This window comes from Notolepis coatsorum (genome assembly GCF_963971535.1).
Source record: "Notolepis coatsorum genome assembly, chromosome: 7".
Taxonomy (NCBI): domain Eukaryota; kingdom Metazoa; phylum Chordata; class Actinopteri; order Aulopiformes; family Paralepididae; genus Notolepis; species Notolepis coatsorum.
The window spans coordinates 29,906,994-29,924,561 of record NC_140171.1 but is presented as its reverse complement, the minus strand read 5'-3'; the positions used below and the strand labels follow the sequence as shown (position 1 = coordinate 29,924,561).

The following is a 17,568-nucleotide window of genomic DNA, read 5'->3' as shown; positions in this document are numbered from 1 at the left end:
CCATTCATTTCCACTACTTGTTTCCTGCCTCTCAGATTATGACTCCATCCACCTTAAGGATATACTGTTAAAACCCATAGCCTTCAGTTTATATATATATACTGTATATTGTATGTCGTGGTTAACGGTGTCGAAGGCTTTTTGTAAATCTATCTACTGTAGCTTAGCACAAATTAATGGAAATGGTTAAGTAAGTACCACTAGCTTAAAACTAGGTTTAAGGTGAGGTGTTTTTGGCCAACAGCTAGGCTAGCTGGTCTGTAACCGCGTCCATTCATTTGTGCTAAGCTAAGCTAGCTTGCAGCCGCATACTGTAGGCTTCTACTGAACGCACACTGAAGAGGAAATTGGTATCTATCTTCTCCTAATGTTGTGGCGTTCCTTTAACAATCGTAGTTGTTTTAATTTGTCGTCGATGTATGTAATGTCGGCGGCTGCTTATCCCCCTTAACCCCCGCGTGTCCAGCTTCGGCAGAGGCCACATCTCCGGCAGCATCAACATCCCCTACGTCACGGTGTTCAACCACGACGGGGAGCTGGTGCAGTGTCCTGCCGCGGGGGTCCTGCAGAACTACAGGGGCCGCGTCATCGTGGTCATCAGCCACGTCGTGACCACGGCCGTCACGGTGAGAGAGCGATCACTCAACATACCTGTGAAAATGAATATATAGGCACATGGCGAGGTTGAATTAGTGACACACACACACACACACACACACCCACACACACACACCCACACACACACACGCACACACACACACGCACACACACACACACACACACACACACACACACACACACACACACACCCACACACACACACACACACACACACACGCACACACACACACACACACACACACACACACACACACACACACACACACACACACACAGATTATTGTGCACCAGTATGGTCCTCTGCATCCAAAGGTCAACTAAAGAAATTGCAAACTGCCCAGAACAGAGCTGCAAGGTTAGTTTTACATTGTTCCATGAGAACAAACACCATCACTGCACCGGCAACTCTCATGGTTAACGGTAGAGAATAGGCTGGTTTTCAACACAGTTAAATTTTTCAGGAACACTGTCTTTTCGTCTCAACCTGTTTTCTTATACAAACAAATTGTCAGATGCAGTCAGGTTCATTCTTATTTTACTAGGTCAGCTGATGATGGACAGATTATGTTACCACGTCCAAAATCAAATGCTTTAAAGAGGACTGTTGTTTATCGTGCCATCAATCATTGGAATAACTGCCCACTGAACATAAGTAAATTGAATAGTAAAGTGTCTTTCAAATACCACCTGAGAATGCACTACTTAAATATGTGAGCAAAATATTCTGATGTTGATAATGTCTGTCTACAATGTTTTACTGTTATTAGATTATCATTGTTAATTGTGATTGTCATATGTATCTCATGTTGTTATGTTTTGTGTTTTCTGTTGTCCTTCTATGTGGACCCCAGGAAGACTAGCTCGCCACTTAGGTGACAGCTAATGGGGATCCTTTTAAACAATAAACACACACACACACACACACACACACACACACACACACACACACACACACACACACAACATGTATTTCACAATATGGCTTAGAGCTTGTTTTTTCCACCTGCGTTTGTCATGGTCTCCAACTACACTGAAAGACAAACTGTTTATATCATACTGTAGTTGCTTTCTTGCACTGTGTACCTGTGTAACACCAACACAGTTGGCTTTTGGTGTTAGACCTGCATCAGAAACGTACATCTTTCTAGGGAGCTGTTCAGATTCTATCTTGGTATTACTGACTGCACTTCTTCTTTTTTTTTTACAAACTTTATTTAAAACATTTACAGAACATTTTAAATAAACACCACGACCTACCCCATCCCACCACTGCCCCAGCTCAACTGCCCTCCCCACCCAAGAAGGAGGAGGGGGGGGGGGGGGTCTGTAGCTCAAGCCCACATCACTCCTCCGCAAGCACCAGGGTCTGTGTGTGGGTGATAAAGGGTCTCCAAATTTGGCTAGAGATCCGTTCAATGACAACTTTATTTGTTCTAGTTTTAGAGCCTGTGAGACCCCTTTAATCAAACTGATGTGTGTAGGTGGGGAAACATGCTTCCACTTCAACAATGATAAGTGTCTAGCTGTGATCAAGGAGAAAGGCACTACAGAATCTCCCTGGGTGTTCCCATTTCAGACAGAAGCCCAAATACAGCTGTAAGAGGATTCGGGTCAAAGTTTCTACCCCACAGATTCAGGTCTTCTTTACATCGATCCAATAAAGGTGTAACTTTTTCTCTGTTCTTGAGAACAGAGACCCGTAGGGTTTAATTATGAAAATACCAAGGTAGTTAAATTCAGTTGATTAATGTGTTTAGTTTAGTTTAGTTTATTTAGGATCCCCATTAGTTGTTACCACAGTAACACATGCAAACATAAAATTATTGTACAATCAGAATAAAACAATACTTCCATGCACATTGTACAAGCAACAACACCAAAACAAAGAATAATAATGACAGTAAAGATAGTAATTTGTCTGTCTACATGAATGAAGCTCCACACAAGTGGAGAGGTGACAGAGGTCCCAACTCTCACCTACCACCATACAAATGCCCTAATTTGGGGGGGGGGGGGTATATCATACAATTATTAATTTCTGTAAAATCTCTGTTCTCAATTTCTTTTGGAAACTTGTCTTACTGGTAATTTGTGTTAGATGTAATGGCAGTTTGTTCCAGTTTGACATAGCTCTATACATTACAGTTTTCTTTAATGAATTCGTTTTGGCTAGTGGAAGTGTGAATCTTTCCATAGCTGCATGTCTGGTATTATAAACATGTTGATCTATTGTATGTATCATCTGTGTATTTAAACATATAGGCACTCTCAAGGTACAGATATTCCTACCAAAGAGGATAATGCTACAAGCCAGTCTGTCTGTGTGAATGTGAGGCATACGGTGTAAAGTAAGTTGGATAAAATCACTACTGTATATAAATGCAGGCCATTTGAAATTCTAAAAAGAAAGAAAAACCACTCCAATCTGTCTATCTGTCTGTCTGTGTCTATCTATTTAACTACAGAAACCATTTTTGAACAATCAGAGGAGATTGGTTTTGAAATCCAATATTCTGAGATTTGACATGGAATGGCCCTTAAATCTCCTGTGTCTGAGTCGTGTCTGGGCAGCGAGCCACAGACCTCAGGTCAGCGGTCCTCCTCTAAAACCCTCTGATCACCCACCGGATTGGACTCCTCAGCCCTCGGCTACTGCTGTGCCGAGGCAATAAGGCAGCCTTCTTATCACACAGTATGCCAGAGGCCAGAGGCGTAGTAAGATGATTCCAATACCAGGAACCTTTCATTAGTAACCGCCTTGGCAATTCCAGCCATTTTTTAGGCAGTCCTCACAATCAACCCCCTCTCCCCCACAGAATACAAATGTTCACTCAGAAAAAGTAATTACCTTTGCATGTAATTAATTACCACATTTAACAATCAGTAAACCACCCACTGCTCAACCAACAGATCATCACCATTGTATCCTGGAAATGCAATTATCAACAATCCCTACATGTTTACTGAGAAAGAAAGTAGCATTTATTGCATTGTATGCCATAGAAATTACATTTGCAAGATCAAATACATATAATCACCTCACAGACAATCCTGGGGAAAATGAAATAGAGTGCGAGTGTAGGATAAGAAACATTTATCTTGCATTATTATTTAGACGTTGTCCTTCAGGACCTGGCATGCAGACGGGGGTGTTCATGACGTAGGCGGAGAAGCGTTCTGTCAATCAAACCGTTAAACGTACAGCATACATAACATTTATCTCATGTATCCAGCATGGCCGACCTTATTGAAGGAGCTAGGACAGGCAGACAGGCAAATGATGAGACAGACTGTCAATCGGACGCAGATGCGCACCCGCCGAGAAAGTGGAGTGGAAGGGAGGAGTGCCCAGGGTAGTAAAGGAAGGAACATCATCCATACACACACACACACACACACACACACACACACACACACACACACACATACACACACACACACACACACACACACACACACACATACACACACACACACACACACACATACACACACACACACACACACACACACACACACACACACACACACACACACACACACACACACACACATACACTTTTCACAGCTGTAAGCCGACCTCTTGAGTCGTGCTTAATTCAGGTTTATTTCTAAGACTTGTACTCAAGACTCACAGTGCAGTTGACTAGAAAGTGTGCTCAGTAGAGCCCAAATCTCCACAGGCGGCATGCCCTGGTGGTCCTTACCTGATTTGTTTTGATGTCGACTTCCATCATCGCTTAGCCACCGAACTTCGCACTGTGGCCTAAACGCACATGAAACAAGAACACATCATGGGTAATAACAATGTTATAACAATTATTATAAAATATACACAAAATATTATTATTATTATTATTATTATTATTATTATTATTATTATTATTATTATTATTATTATTATTATTATTATTATTATTATTATTATTATTATTATTATTATTATCTGTAAGGTTACATGAGGCTGTAATAAAGACACAGCACTTCTTGTTAACCCTTTCTGCGCCAACAACGAGTTAACTCGTTATTGCCGTCCAATCGTTGAGCGCCAGACAGCGAGTATACTCGTTATTGGATCCGTTTTTCTTTTATTCGCTATTTCCATTCATAATTCATCCAGCAAGGCTCTGGGGAAATCTGGCACTCTGCCAGGTGGTATTCTGCCGATGTTGCACTTACTTTCTGCAGGAAGCTTGGCTCTGTGCGTCAGTGAATGTCGTTCGGGCGCAGTTGTTTTGTAACGTGGATCCAGATGAACAGTCGAGTGCATTGAATCGCCTTCGAGACGCAAGAATCAATATGCTTTTGGAGCTTATGGCGTCGGCCAAACGGAAATAGGATCTAGCAGATGGCAATCAAATAATTGGAATATTCTTTCTGCAGTCTCATCGGCAAGAGGTAAGAGCAATCTAACGTTAATTCCAGCTTGATTGTCCATTTCTTTCATTGCAAACGATCTGATCAGCGTATGGGGTTGTACTAACGAATGCCGTTATTTACAATCAATTAATCATAAACGACCCCTCCCCCCATTTCCTGCATGCATGATGGAACATAATATATACCGATCATATGCATTTGAATTTTTTATTGTAGTGTGTATAGGGACGAAATGCCAATGGTTTAAGTATAATTTACGTTGCAGGCTATTACTAGCGTTTCTAGGAATTATCCTAGACCACTCTAAAACTATACTTATATTCACCATGGTATAAAACGACAAAGTATGAATGGAAAAAATATTACTTTCCCACATCTTGAACGATAGATACCCGATGTCAACTGGGCCATAGTAATGCACATATAGCTATAATATTTAAATAGCACAATTTCTCACTTCCCCAAAAAGCTGACTTTTTGGAGAGAGGAGATTCCACTGACAATAATTGAAACAGTGCTTAGATGAATCTTTTTTTGGTTGATACAGCAGCGCACAAAAATTACTTGTCAGCATTGATGTAGCACAGCACCAGTACCATATTGATCATTATACCAGTGGAATATTACACTTCCTGCACTACCTTTGGAATATATTAGCCAAAACCTGACTTAGTATCCCAGCAGGAATATTGCTCCAGGCTCTATCCTGATTTATAGTGTATGTGTCCTCGTTCCATATGTTTTAACGAGAAAAGCGATATCTCTCACTAATTGAGCGAGGCAATCCGAAAAGACCGTACCGTGTTTATAAAATAACAAGGCAATTAATCTGCAGACCGAGCAGAAAAAAATAAATACAACAGTTGTTTTTATTATTCATATAATCCCAAATATGAAGTCAGCAAATAGTCATAGTTCTACCGCAGAGTCTGGCTTTTGTGTCTTTTATGGGGTTTTGCAGAGTAATCACTCTGTACTATCTTGCACAGTATGCTAATTACAGTATATTAGTGTTATACTGGCACTAATGTGACCTATATGAGATTTGCATGCTGTTAGAAGTGAACGAACTTCAAGCTTCACAGTATGTGAGGACTGTAGTTGAGCAGTTGGTATTTAACATGCATTCTTGTTGCTTGTCTTGTCTGATTCAAAGGGTGATTCTAGCAGTTGGATCTGTGAGAGAGACACACACTCCATCAATTTGCAACCTATCTTTTGTGAATAGCTAGAATAATTTAAGATAAAGATATTCCTTTATTGATCCCCTTGGGGAAATTCAGATAGAACGTCGGGGCATGTCAAAAACCTCAATGGGATGGGTCACAGTCCTCAGATTCAAGAGGTTTATTTGTCACATACATACCAGGGCATACACAGAAGTTGTTCATAATCAGACAAAAACAACACATCTAGATTAATATAAAAATTAGGGCTGTCAAAGTTAATGCTTTAACTTTGGAGATTAATTTAAATTATTTAAAGCATTAAAATAAATTAATCTAGATTAATCTATGGAGTGAAAAATCTTCAACGTTTTGAACTTTCAGCAGTATATTTGCTTGTTCTTTTTTTGCATTGACTCATGCACCTTTTTGAAAATCATCTGACATGAAGATGGAACACATTTTTGTTGTTAATATGATTTATATTACTGGTAGTTCATACAAGACATTATCGTCCTCTAAATCAATCTGCACTTTAACATAGGCCTGGGTTGTTTTTATTTCTGTTTGCGCCGCGGATATAAGAAAGAGGTCTAGCTGAGTCAATGTTGATGGTTTTGTTGAACATTTGTATTTCACAGGAGAGAAACTGTATTCAAAGAAAGCTATTAAAATAGTCTTTGAAGCTAAATATACTTTCTTTGTGTTGATTTTACATTCATTCCATGATTTTACTCAAGTAAATATCTGTTACAAGCTTTGGTCTTAATTAGAAAAATACTATTTTTAATCTAGATTAATCTAGATTAATTACAGAAAATTGTGAGATTAATTAGTAAAAAAAAAATTATCTATTGACAGCACAAAATAAATAGATTTTTTTTTATAAATGAATTGAAAGTATAAAAAAAAAAATATTAGACCATTTTAACTCATTCAGCGCCGGAGCTATATGCCCGATATAGGTCTAGATGGCCAGCCTTTCGGGACTAATTTCGTGATATTTCATGATCTTTGTGGAGCTATTTCTATATTCTATATTATAGCTATGGGGAAATGGTTCGGCTCATTTGACAAACACTATTTGCTGTACAATATGAAAAAAAACTGTTTGTTTCTACATGCCTTCGTTCGTTCACAATTCCAAGCTAAACATTGTAAACATTGACTGAAATCAAGGCTAATTTCCTGCAAAGCGAGTTATGGAACGTTCTCTGCAGTATGCGCAAATCATGTTATTTGCTCGCCTGAGACACATTATTCCCAGTTCAGACAAGGGTAAGACAACACACCTAGTGTTCAGTTTATCATTTATGAAATGCAGTAAAGCTATTATATAGGGATATCTTGTATTGATTACGTTATAGGCGTTATCTAAAACAACATTGGAGGGGGGGGGGGGGGGGGGGGGGCGCTATATGATCGAACACGTTTATAACTAATTTAGACTGGTAAATGTCTAGAATCAGACAAAAGCATTGAATTACATATTATTCTGTATTCCACTATGACAGATAACAAACTTTAAATGCAGTGAAATTATTATATCGATCAGGTAGGGGTATCTTGTATTGATTACGTTATGTAAGGGATAATGTATAGCTACGAGGTCATTGTCGCAAAATAATTGACCGACACGGAGTTTAAAATACCGAGGCGCAGCGCCGAGGTGTTTTAAACGTCAGTGAAGGTCAATTATTTTGTGACAATGATCGAGTATAGCTATACATTATCCCGCTTATTACATGGCTAACTTACTAACAAATATACCTAATTCATTGTACACCATCGACAAGACGAGATCAAGTGCAAACGCAGTTGTTCTGTGGCTCTGTCAGCCCAAATAAAGTGATTATTATTATCGGCAGTCGGCAGGTCTGTGGTCTGATTGCACTGATGACTGAGTGCAGCTGTGCATATGCTGAGCAGCACTGATACAGTGTTGTAGTGGGCTTGATTGCGAACAGCTGCGCACAGCGGTCATTATTGCTTGGCAGAGGTCCGTTATTGTGTGATAACGGACCTCTGACGCGCGCTATTGACCAATCACAAGCAAGCATTTCGGCGATTGTGAAAACGCCATGTAATAAAAGCCTATATATCTATTGTATTCGATCAGGTACAGTAATATTTACAGGTCCTAGGTGTCATGAGCACAAATATATAGTAACATTTGTCAAAAACAACAACATGGCATATAATATTTTCTGTCATGTGCATATTGAATGGGTATATAATATAATATGATGATATTTTATATATCATTGTAACAGTGTAGTGTAGGAATTACAAGAATGACAAGACTGTAATTGTAACTTCTCACGTTTATTTCACACTCTGCATACACACTGACAACACACACACACTCAATTCAATGGACATGAGAAAACATATGTTTACATTGCCAAAGCAAAAGTGGAACAATACAATCCAAACAAAAATTATATATGTACAATTAAAAGGGAATAGGAATGATGTGTAAACAGAGCTGTCACATTGCAAAGTGGAATACAATCAAAAAAACAATTCCACAAAAAGGTCTGTCAACAGTCACTGATAGTTCTCCTTTATCTTTTTTTAAATTTTTATTAAATGTCTCTACCTTAGTGAGAACGCTGGCACTGGGAAGAGGAAGCTAGTTTTTCAAAGTCTGGGTTGTAGGAGCAGGTTGCAAGCCTCAGGCAGTCCACAAGATGGTCATCTGTCATTGTGGTTCTGTACTTGATGATCTTCATGTGAGAGAAAGCAGACTCACACAGGTAGGTTGATCCAAAAAATGCTGTTAAGTTCATGGCACATCTCCTGAGGTTGGGGTACTTCTCAGGTAGCAGTAGCTCCCAGAACTCTGCCTTCATCCCTTGTGTTGCCCTGGCTTTAATCTCAATGGGCCTCATTCACCAATACTCTCTTATAATGTTTCTTATATTTTTTCTTAACCGTCTGTTAAGAGAAAAATAAGAAAAGCCACAACCGCATTCATCAACCCGTTCTTAACGTCCAAATCTGTTCTTACCCAGGTGTGTTGAATGATGAATCCCACTCATTCTTAAACTGAAATGCGCGTTCACGCTCAATTCATTTGCATACAGACACGCCCCGCCTGCTCCTTATAAGGCGTGTGCAAAACATGGGTCTGCATGAGCTGATCCCTGTATTCAACAGGTAGCACTGGAGCGCTTTGCGACTCAGAAATCCACGTGGGTCAAAATCAGTTGTTTATTTATATATTTTTACTGTTTGCATACGAGGTGATCTGCAAATGTTTTTGATAACAATCTAGTGGTCTGCATAAACAAGAAGTTTGAGAACCACTGATCTAGACCAGTGGTTCCCAAAGTCGGGCCGCGAGATGATTTCCAAAAATTTGTCAGGCCACTGAACTTAGAAGCAGGCCAGGACAGTGTTTCTAGTTGTATTCTAAAATTCTATTCTATTGTATTCTAAAATGTGACTATATGGTTTTATATTAACTTAATAAATAAACAAAAACGAAAAATCGACTTATTTCAACGAACATTTCAAACTAAATAACAGATTATGCACATAAAACGCTGAAAACAACCGAAGCAACAATAGTATTTTAATGAGGCTATTATTATTATCATTATTATTTTGCAACAAGTTAGCCCTCTCATAAATAGCACATATAAATGAATAACTAACTTGAATTAACTTAATAGGATTGAAGTGATATTTGTCTTAAAAAATCGGTCACCTGGCAAAAAAAAAGAAAAAAAAAAACTGATGATGTGCATTGGGCCGCGGCTCTCTGACGCCTTATTTTCTGGGTCCCGGCCTGAAAAGTTTGGGAACCCCTGATCTAGACGATCTCTAAATATGTGTTCTATGCATACGGCCTGGGCGGCCAGAGCATCTAACTGTTCTAACAGCAATATATAATAATAATCAATTTCAGAAGCAGAAGTTATAATAATAATAATTATTATTATTATTATTATTATTATTATTATTATTATTATTATTATTATTATTATTATTATTATTATTATTATTGAAAAGTTCTGGGTTTTTTAAGTCGTATTTGGGGGCAATTGACTAATGGTAGGCTTTTTTTTATAATTATATCTGGGTAAGAGTTTCTTATCTGGGTAAGAGTGCTCTCGACCACTCTTAAAATTTGGTCTTGGCTAAGAGAAAAGCAAAAATAAGAAAACATTGCTGAATCCCAGGTAAGACCAAAATAAGAAAAAATGCTAGTTAAGAACAAAATAAGAGGAACTTTGTTCTTATATTGCTTCGTGAATGAGGCCCAATGTCAGTGTGAGGATCTCGTTCTCCACAGCAAGGCTGTCCAGATTAAACAGTGTGGACACTTTGGATGTGATGTCATCCACATCTACAGTTCCAAATGGAAAACACATGTAGCTTGCAACAGGTTAAAGTATTGAAAAGTCTGTGAAGCGCTTATCAAACTCTGACAAGATGCTTTGAACTTGCTCCCCATAATGTGTGCAATCAAACTGTGCTGTGTCCTCACCCTGACGTTGAAGTTCTGCTTGCATGTGAGGAAAGTTGCGTAGGTCACTGTGTTGCAGCCTTCTCGCCCACATGGTGAGCTTGCTTTTAAAAGCATTCACTGAGCTGATCATGTTTATTACACATTTATCCTTTCCCTGCAGCTCTAAATTCAGGTTATTCAGCATGCCAGTGACATCGGTTATGAATGCCAAATTCAAAAGCCAGTTGTTGTATATTCGGCATGTTTAGCAAGCTTGAGAAACTCTTTAATTTCAGGCAGCAACTCGCTGAATCTCTCCAGAAATGTACCTCTGCTCAGCCACCTTACATCTGTGTGCAGCAGCAAGTCTGTGTGCTCCGCCCCCGTCCCCTCCATATGTGCACGAAATAGCCTCCTCTGTAGGCTCCTTGCCCTGACAGAGCACACAATCTTCATAGCGATATCCATAACTTCCTTTATATAAAATGTTTTAGCACACAGCACTTGTTGGTGAATTATGCAGTGGTAATTAAGGAAGTCCGGGAAAGCGTCGCTTTTTTTGCACAGTCCGATGAACCCATTATTACAGCCAACCATGGCTGGTGCACCATCGGTTGTAATAGAGATGAGTTTATGGAGGGGCACTTTGCTCTGCTTAGCGAACTCCATGAAGGCTTGAAAGATGTCTTCACCTTTAGTGTGTCCTTTAAGAGGCAATATGGTGAGCAGCTCTTCTTTTGCGCTCATGTCGTCAATGGCCATTCTAATGTAAATACAGAGCTGTGCCACATCTACCATATCAGTCGATTCATCGAACTGCAGGGAATAACAGTCACTCATGTATTAATGTCCTTCATGAGTTGTTCGTGAACATCTTGGGACATTTCCTCACAGCGCTGGGTCACAGTATTACGTGACAGCTGAAGGTCTTTGACAGCATCCATAATCTCTGTGATACTTGGAATCACCGAAGAGTGAATCGGCAGCCACAGTCAATGCCACTTTTACAGAGTCGCCGTCTTTGAAGGATTTTTTCTTTTTAGCGAGAATGTGACTGACACGATAAGATGCAATTGTTGCAGAGGGCGGCTACGTGGCGTAGTGGGCAAGGCGCTCGCCACGGAATGCTGGAGACGCTGGGCTCGTCAGTTCGAGCCCAGCGCTCCACATTTGCTTTCAGTTTAGCTGGTCGTTCATACTAATACACATTGGCCGTATTAGGGGGTGGGAAACTGATGGGTGGGGATCGGGCGTTGTGGACAGCGACTCCTACAGGTCGGTTGGTGCGCCTGCGCTGTAGAATCAGGAAGTGTCGGGGGCAGCGTGAGCCTCCCACACGTTACTCCTCGCCACTGAGAGATCGAGCTGCGCAGGTGAAAAGATGCGACTGCTGTTACCTCAAGTACCGGAGGGGACTTGTGCTATGTATGACTTAGTCCACATTGCAGCCGGCTTGTGGGAGGCAAGAAACAGCGTCTGTGACAGGGGAGGGTTGAATTGGATGATACGCAATTGGGATGGGAGAAAATATATAGAAAATGGGAGAAAAAGTGGATAAAAAAAAAATATATGCAATTGTTGCAGCTTTTGCCTTGGTGTTGGGCTTCGTAAAAGTGGACTGTTGTCCCACTAGTGAAGACTTCATCTGCTGGAGTTCTGTTCTTCGTAGAACTGTTTTTGGAGGAAAATCCGTGTGGTGTTTATTGTGCACTGCTCCAAATTACCCTTTTTCGGCACAGACACGATTTGTTTGCAAATCAGACAGACTGATTTTGCATTGAAATAAACAAAAAAGTAAGCCTCCTCCCACTCTTCATGGAAATTATATGTTTTTGGTCTTTTAACTGCTCCGGTTCTGCTGGTGGTGGTCTTGCTTGCGGCGCTGCCACAAGTCCTGCCAAGCACACCGACGGTGCTGTCGGCACCAAGCTGATGGCGTAGGCGCTGCTCCCTGGCGGCGGCAGCTCCTCGGAGGCGGCGTTGGTGCTGCTCTCTGGTGGCGCCAGCTCGTCGGAGGGTCCTGGCGCTGGCAGCAGCAAGGTCTTGCTGGCGTTGTTGAAAAGTAGCGTCCTCTGAATTAACCTCTTTTTTTGCTGGTGGTGCTGCGTTCATCTTGCGTAATTTCTTGAGTGACTCAAGGCTGGTCTCAGAGCCACGTTTATACTGTACCTGCCAGGTGATGGGGCCCGACCCCCACTCATGCCACTCCATGAAGACAAAGGCATCAATTTGCATCCCTATGGGTGGAGCTCGCTGTACGGAATGTAGACGGTATCGATTGGCTCAGACTGCCTGTTATACACAGGACTGCTTGAACGTTTTTTGTCCTCCCCTCCAAATCAAATCAAATTAAATGATTTTCCAAAATAATCTCGTGGTCTACTTGAAATCAGCGTGCGATCTACCGGTCGATCGAGGTCGACTGGTTGGGCACCACTGATCTAGATTGTGAAATACTTACACTATTTACATATTTACAAAACACTATACACTATACTACTATACACTCAGCTAGCATAACAACACATAGTACGGGGAAGTATGCATCCATCCACGTATTTCAATCTCTACCATACAAGAGAGATAATACTCAGCTAGCATAATCTCTCTTTGTATGGTAGAGAGTGAAACACGGTCCAAGATGCAGGGGAACCTCGCACTTTATGCAATATGTTGGCGTTTCCCGTCTGAGGCCTTTCTTCTTACAGACCCAACATTCTCTCGTCGGCTGCTTCTTTTTGGTGGATGCATACTTCCTCGTAGTATGTGTTGCTATTGTGCCCCCCAACCTGCTCTGCGGATCTCCCCTTGGGGCCCTAGGATCACGCTGCCTGCCGGGCTGCCTGCCACCTCCTCACCACCCGCCGCCGCCTCACCTGCCACCTCACCTGCCACCTCACCTGCCACTGCTGAGTCTCTTACCACACTTCTCACAAACTGTAGGAGTGTCCTGTGCTGTCCTGCTGGGTGTCTGGCTCTGTACAGAACAAAGACATTGGACATGCAGATTTGAATCAAATAGACTACAAACTTCTTGGTCCACTTTGCAGTCTTACGAATACAGGGGTAGTATGCTATATGCTGATCCAACTTATCAACACCGTTCATACACATATTATAGGCCACCACACATGCCGGTTTCAGCAAGGTTTCCGTCTCTCTCTGACCTCTCCGCCACACGTGTGAGGCTTCTAAAGTGTCCTGGTGAAATCTGCTGATCATCTTGACAATCTTTTTGTCTCTCCAGGCCAGGACCATGACCCGATTGTTGTGCAGGGCCATTGTCTGACCCATCTCAAGGTCAGCAATGGTTACGTGCTTTACAGGCGCCGGTTCTCCGCGGTTCTGCCTCAAGGTACCGTAGACGTGGGTCCTCAATCGTAGGAGCCTGTGGGAGAGGGCCACAGAATTATAGAGATTATCCATATATAATGTGTAGCCCTCTCCAGCCAGCCGTCCTAGGAGCCCTACGACTGTGTCCTTGAGGTTCCCTGCTTCCCCACAATATGGCTGCATTGCAAAGCAGTAACCAGTGCGCGAGTCACAGAGGATATATGACTTGATGCCATATTTGGTCGGCTTCTGTGGGTTGTAAACCCTGAAGGCTAGGCGCCCACACCAGCATTCCCTCATCTATACTGATGTCCCGGTTCGGTTGAAACAGCTCCTGGAAGCGCGACAAGATGTGGTCTAGGACGGGGCGTACTTTGTACAGTTTGTCACTGGCATCAATCTCCTGGTTGTCGTTAAAGTGCATGAACCTCCAAATGATCTCAAACCTGTTGCGGGACATTTGCTCAGTCGACCAATACATGCGCATCGCTGGCTTCCGAACAATCCCCGTCAGGAATAATAGTCCAAAGAACCTCCGTAGCTCCTCAACAGTGACAGGGCCTCCACGCACGTAGCCTGCTACTCACCCGGCCGGGATTGATGAGGGCAATGGTCTGTTCGGTGTACATGTTGGTTTGATGTATGATCTGACCAAGGAACTCTTCTGTGAGAAACAGACCCAAGAAGTCAACGGGCGGTCTGACCCGATTGTGGCCGCATCCTGCAGTGGTCCTGGTGTGGCTCGGAAAAGGGATGTCGGTTGGTACCCAATTGTCGCGCTGCCAGCTCTCCTGGCTCCCACTAGGAGCTGACCTGCTACTGGCATGAGGCCTCCGGCCTCTTCCCCGTCCCCGCTGCATCCCTCAACCTGTAAATTATGCAAATATTACAATAACGAACTAGTCTACCATGTACACCCTATACTGTAGACACACATTCCTATAATACATAGTTAGAAACGTTGTGTGTGAGTGAATGAGTCAGTGTGAGAGAGTGAGGCCTAACTTACCCCTCTGCCTAGAAGGCGATACTTCCACCATTGCATCTGACTCTGTGTCGGAATCTGGCTCTGCGATAACAAAAGGCACGGTCAGCTTTGTCACCTAATGCATTTACAGTTATATCCTACGTTATATCCTACATACAATGTGCAACCATTTTTACACACCATATCTACAAACAGTAAACACAATTTGGTTGTGTTCTCACCTAAAATGGGCAGAGTGATAGGCCTTGCAGCGGCTCTGGCAGCCACATCCTCATCAGACTCCGTGTCAGACTCCGCGGCCACATGCTCATTGGACTCGGTGTCTGTCTCTGCGATAACAAAGCATTTACAGTTATATCCTACATAAAATGTGCAACCATTTTTACACACCATATCTACAAACAGTAACACAGTATTTACAGAACATGGTTGTGTAGTCACCTAAAATGGACAGAGTTATCCTCCCAGCATCCCTCACGTCCGTGTCAGACTCCGTCTCTGAGGCTGCAATAAAACATTCACGTCAGCTTTATTGTCACTAATACATAGCAATAGTTCAAGTTCAAGTTTCTTTAATAGTTGTCATACAGAAGTACAGAATACTTTTATACAAAATGCTTCTTTCTGTTACGCTCCAGAGACTGTGCTAGACAAAAAAGATAAGTATGAAATAAAGTAAGTAAAAAATAGAAGTCACGTACGTAGACACAAGTGTTCAGTATGTACATGTACAATGTTCAATGCAGAATAGAAGTAACTGCGTTACCATACAATATACTATGCAATATACTAATATACAATATACTATATAGTGCAAAGCAGAAATGGGATGAGGTACAATTTAGGTACAATTTACAGTAAGATGTACTGAGGTATGGGTTGTAGTGCAAATTCTTTGCCAATAAATATAAAGTGTGTCTAGGTGTTCTAAAGTGTGGAGAGTGGGTGCTGCAGTGTGTTGTTTGTTTAAAGTGAGTGTGTGCTTGTGGATGTGTGTGCTGTGAGTGCATTTGATGGTTGTTGCATAGTGTTATTGTTCGTTGAGCAACCTGATGGCCTGGGGATAGAAGCTTCTTCTGAGTCTTTCTGTGCTTGCCATGAGACTCCGGTATCGCTTGCCTGACCACAGCAGTTCAAAGAGGCAGTTGTTTGGGTGGCTGGAGTCCTTGATAATTCTCTTAGCCTTACCTCTGCACCGCTTGTTGTAAATGTTCTGGAGAGTGGGAAGCCCCCCTCCAATTGTGTGCTCGGCTGAACGGGCCACTCTCTGTAGTCTGCTACGGTCTTGTGCGGTGCTATTCCCAAACCAGGAGGTGATATTGCCAGTCAGGATGCTCTCTATTGTACATGAGTAGAAGTTCTTAAGGATCTTCTGACTGACTTGGAACTTCCTTAGGCGCCTGAGGAAGTAGAGGCGTTGCCGTGCCTTCTTCACAACACTGTCAATGTGTGTGGTCCATGTCAAGTCCTCAGATATGTGGTACTTAAAACTGTTTACTCTCTCAACCGGTGCCCCATCGATGCTGAGGGGGCTGTAGTCCCTGACCCCCGACCTCCTAAAGTCCACAATCATCTCCTTTGTTTTGCTGACGTTCAGGGAGAGGCTGTTCTCTTGGCACCATCCCGCCAGGACCTTGACCTCTTCCAGGTAGGCCCTCTCGTCGTTTGCAGAGATCAGGCCCACCACTACTGTGTCGTCAGCAAATTTGATGATTGTGTTGTTCCGCTGAGCCACACAGTCATGTGTGTACAGGGAGTAGAGGAGGAGACTCAGAACACAGCCCTGGGGGGCCCCTATGTTGAGGGTGATGGATGAGGAGGTGCAGTTGCCTGCTCTCACCACCTGGGGTCTGCCCGTCAGGAAGTCCAAGACTTTTATTACACTTTGCTGAAAAATAAGTGCTGCATTGGCTAAATAGCCGGAGGCATTTAAAGATGGCGGCTTGTTGACATTTCTTTGCAGGAAGTGTATTGGCACATTCAAGTTTTGATTGGTTGAAAATTGCCTTCATGTTCGCCACCTACTGCCACCTACTGCTTTGGCATTGTACTACATCACTGTGCTCAGGAGGCAAAACGAAAGTGCTCAGGTTGCAAAACGAATGTCTAACTCGGCTGCCACTACGTTGCGACCTGGAAAAGCGAAACTCATCCTGAAAACGAAACGAAAACACCCTAGGTGTAACCTCTCCCTGAGTCTCCATCAGCAGACCCCCCCCCCCCCCCCCCCCACCCCCTCCATTGCAGTGGCTTGTAGGCTGGTGTTGTTATTCCCGGCCTCAAACCTCCATAGAAGGTATTGAGATCATTTGCTAAGGCGATGTCACTGTTCAGTTTGAGGGAGGTGCCTTTGTAGTCTGTCATCGTTTTGAGGCCCTGCCACATAGCTCTAGAGTCAGCCTGTTCAAACTGAAGTTCAATTTTATTCCTGTAGCGCCTCTTTGCTTCTATTACTGTCCTCCTTACGTTGTATCTCGCCACCTTGTGGTCATTCATGTTGCCTGCCACAAGCCCGGCGTTGTATGCTGTGGTGCGCGCTTTCAGAGCTTCACGGACGGATTTGTCTACCCAGGGTTTTTGGTTTGGGTAAACTCTAATTGTGGTAGTGGGGATTGTTTCTT

At 42.5% G+C, this 17,568-nt stretch overlaps 1 protein-coding gene across 1 annotated transcript in view; it reads left to right on the top strand.

Annotated features, from left to right (window-relative positions):
* tbck (TBC1 domain containing kinase) overlaps positions 1-17,568 on the top strand; it is a 188,737-nt gene that overhangs the window by 153,304 nt on the left and 17,865 nt on the right. The window contains 1 exon segment of the mRNA XM_084318848.1: positions 467-626. Within this exon segment, the coding sequence (XP_084174974.1) occupies positions 467-626 (160 nt within the window).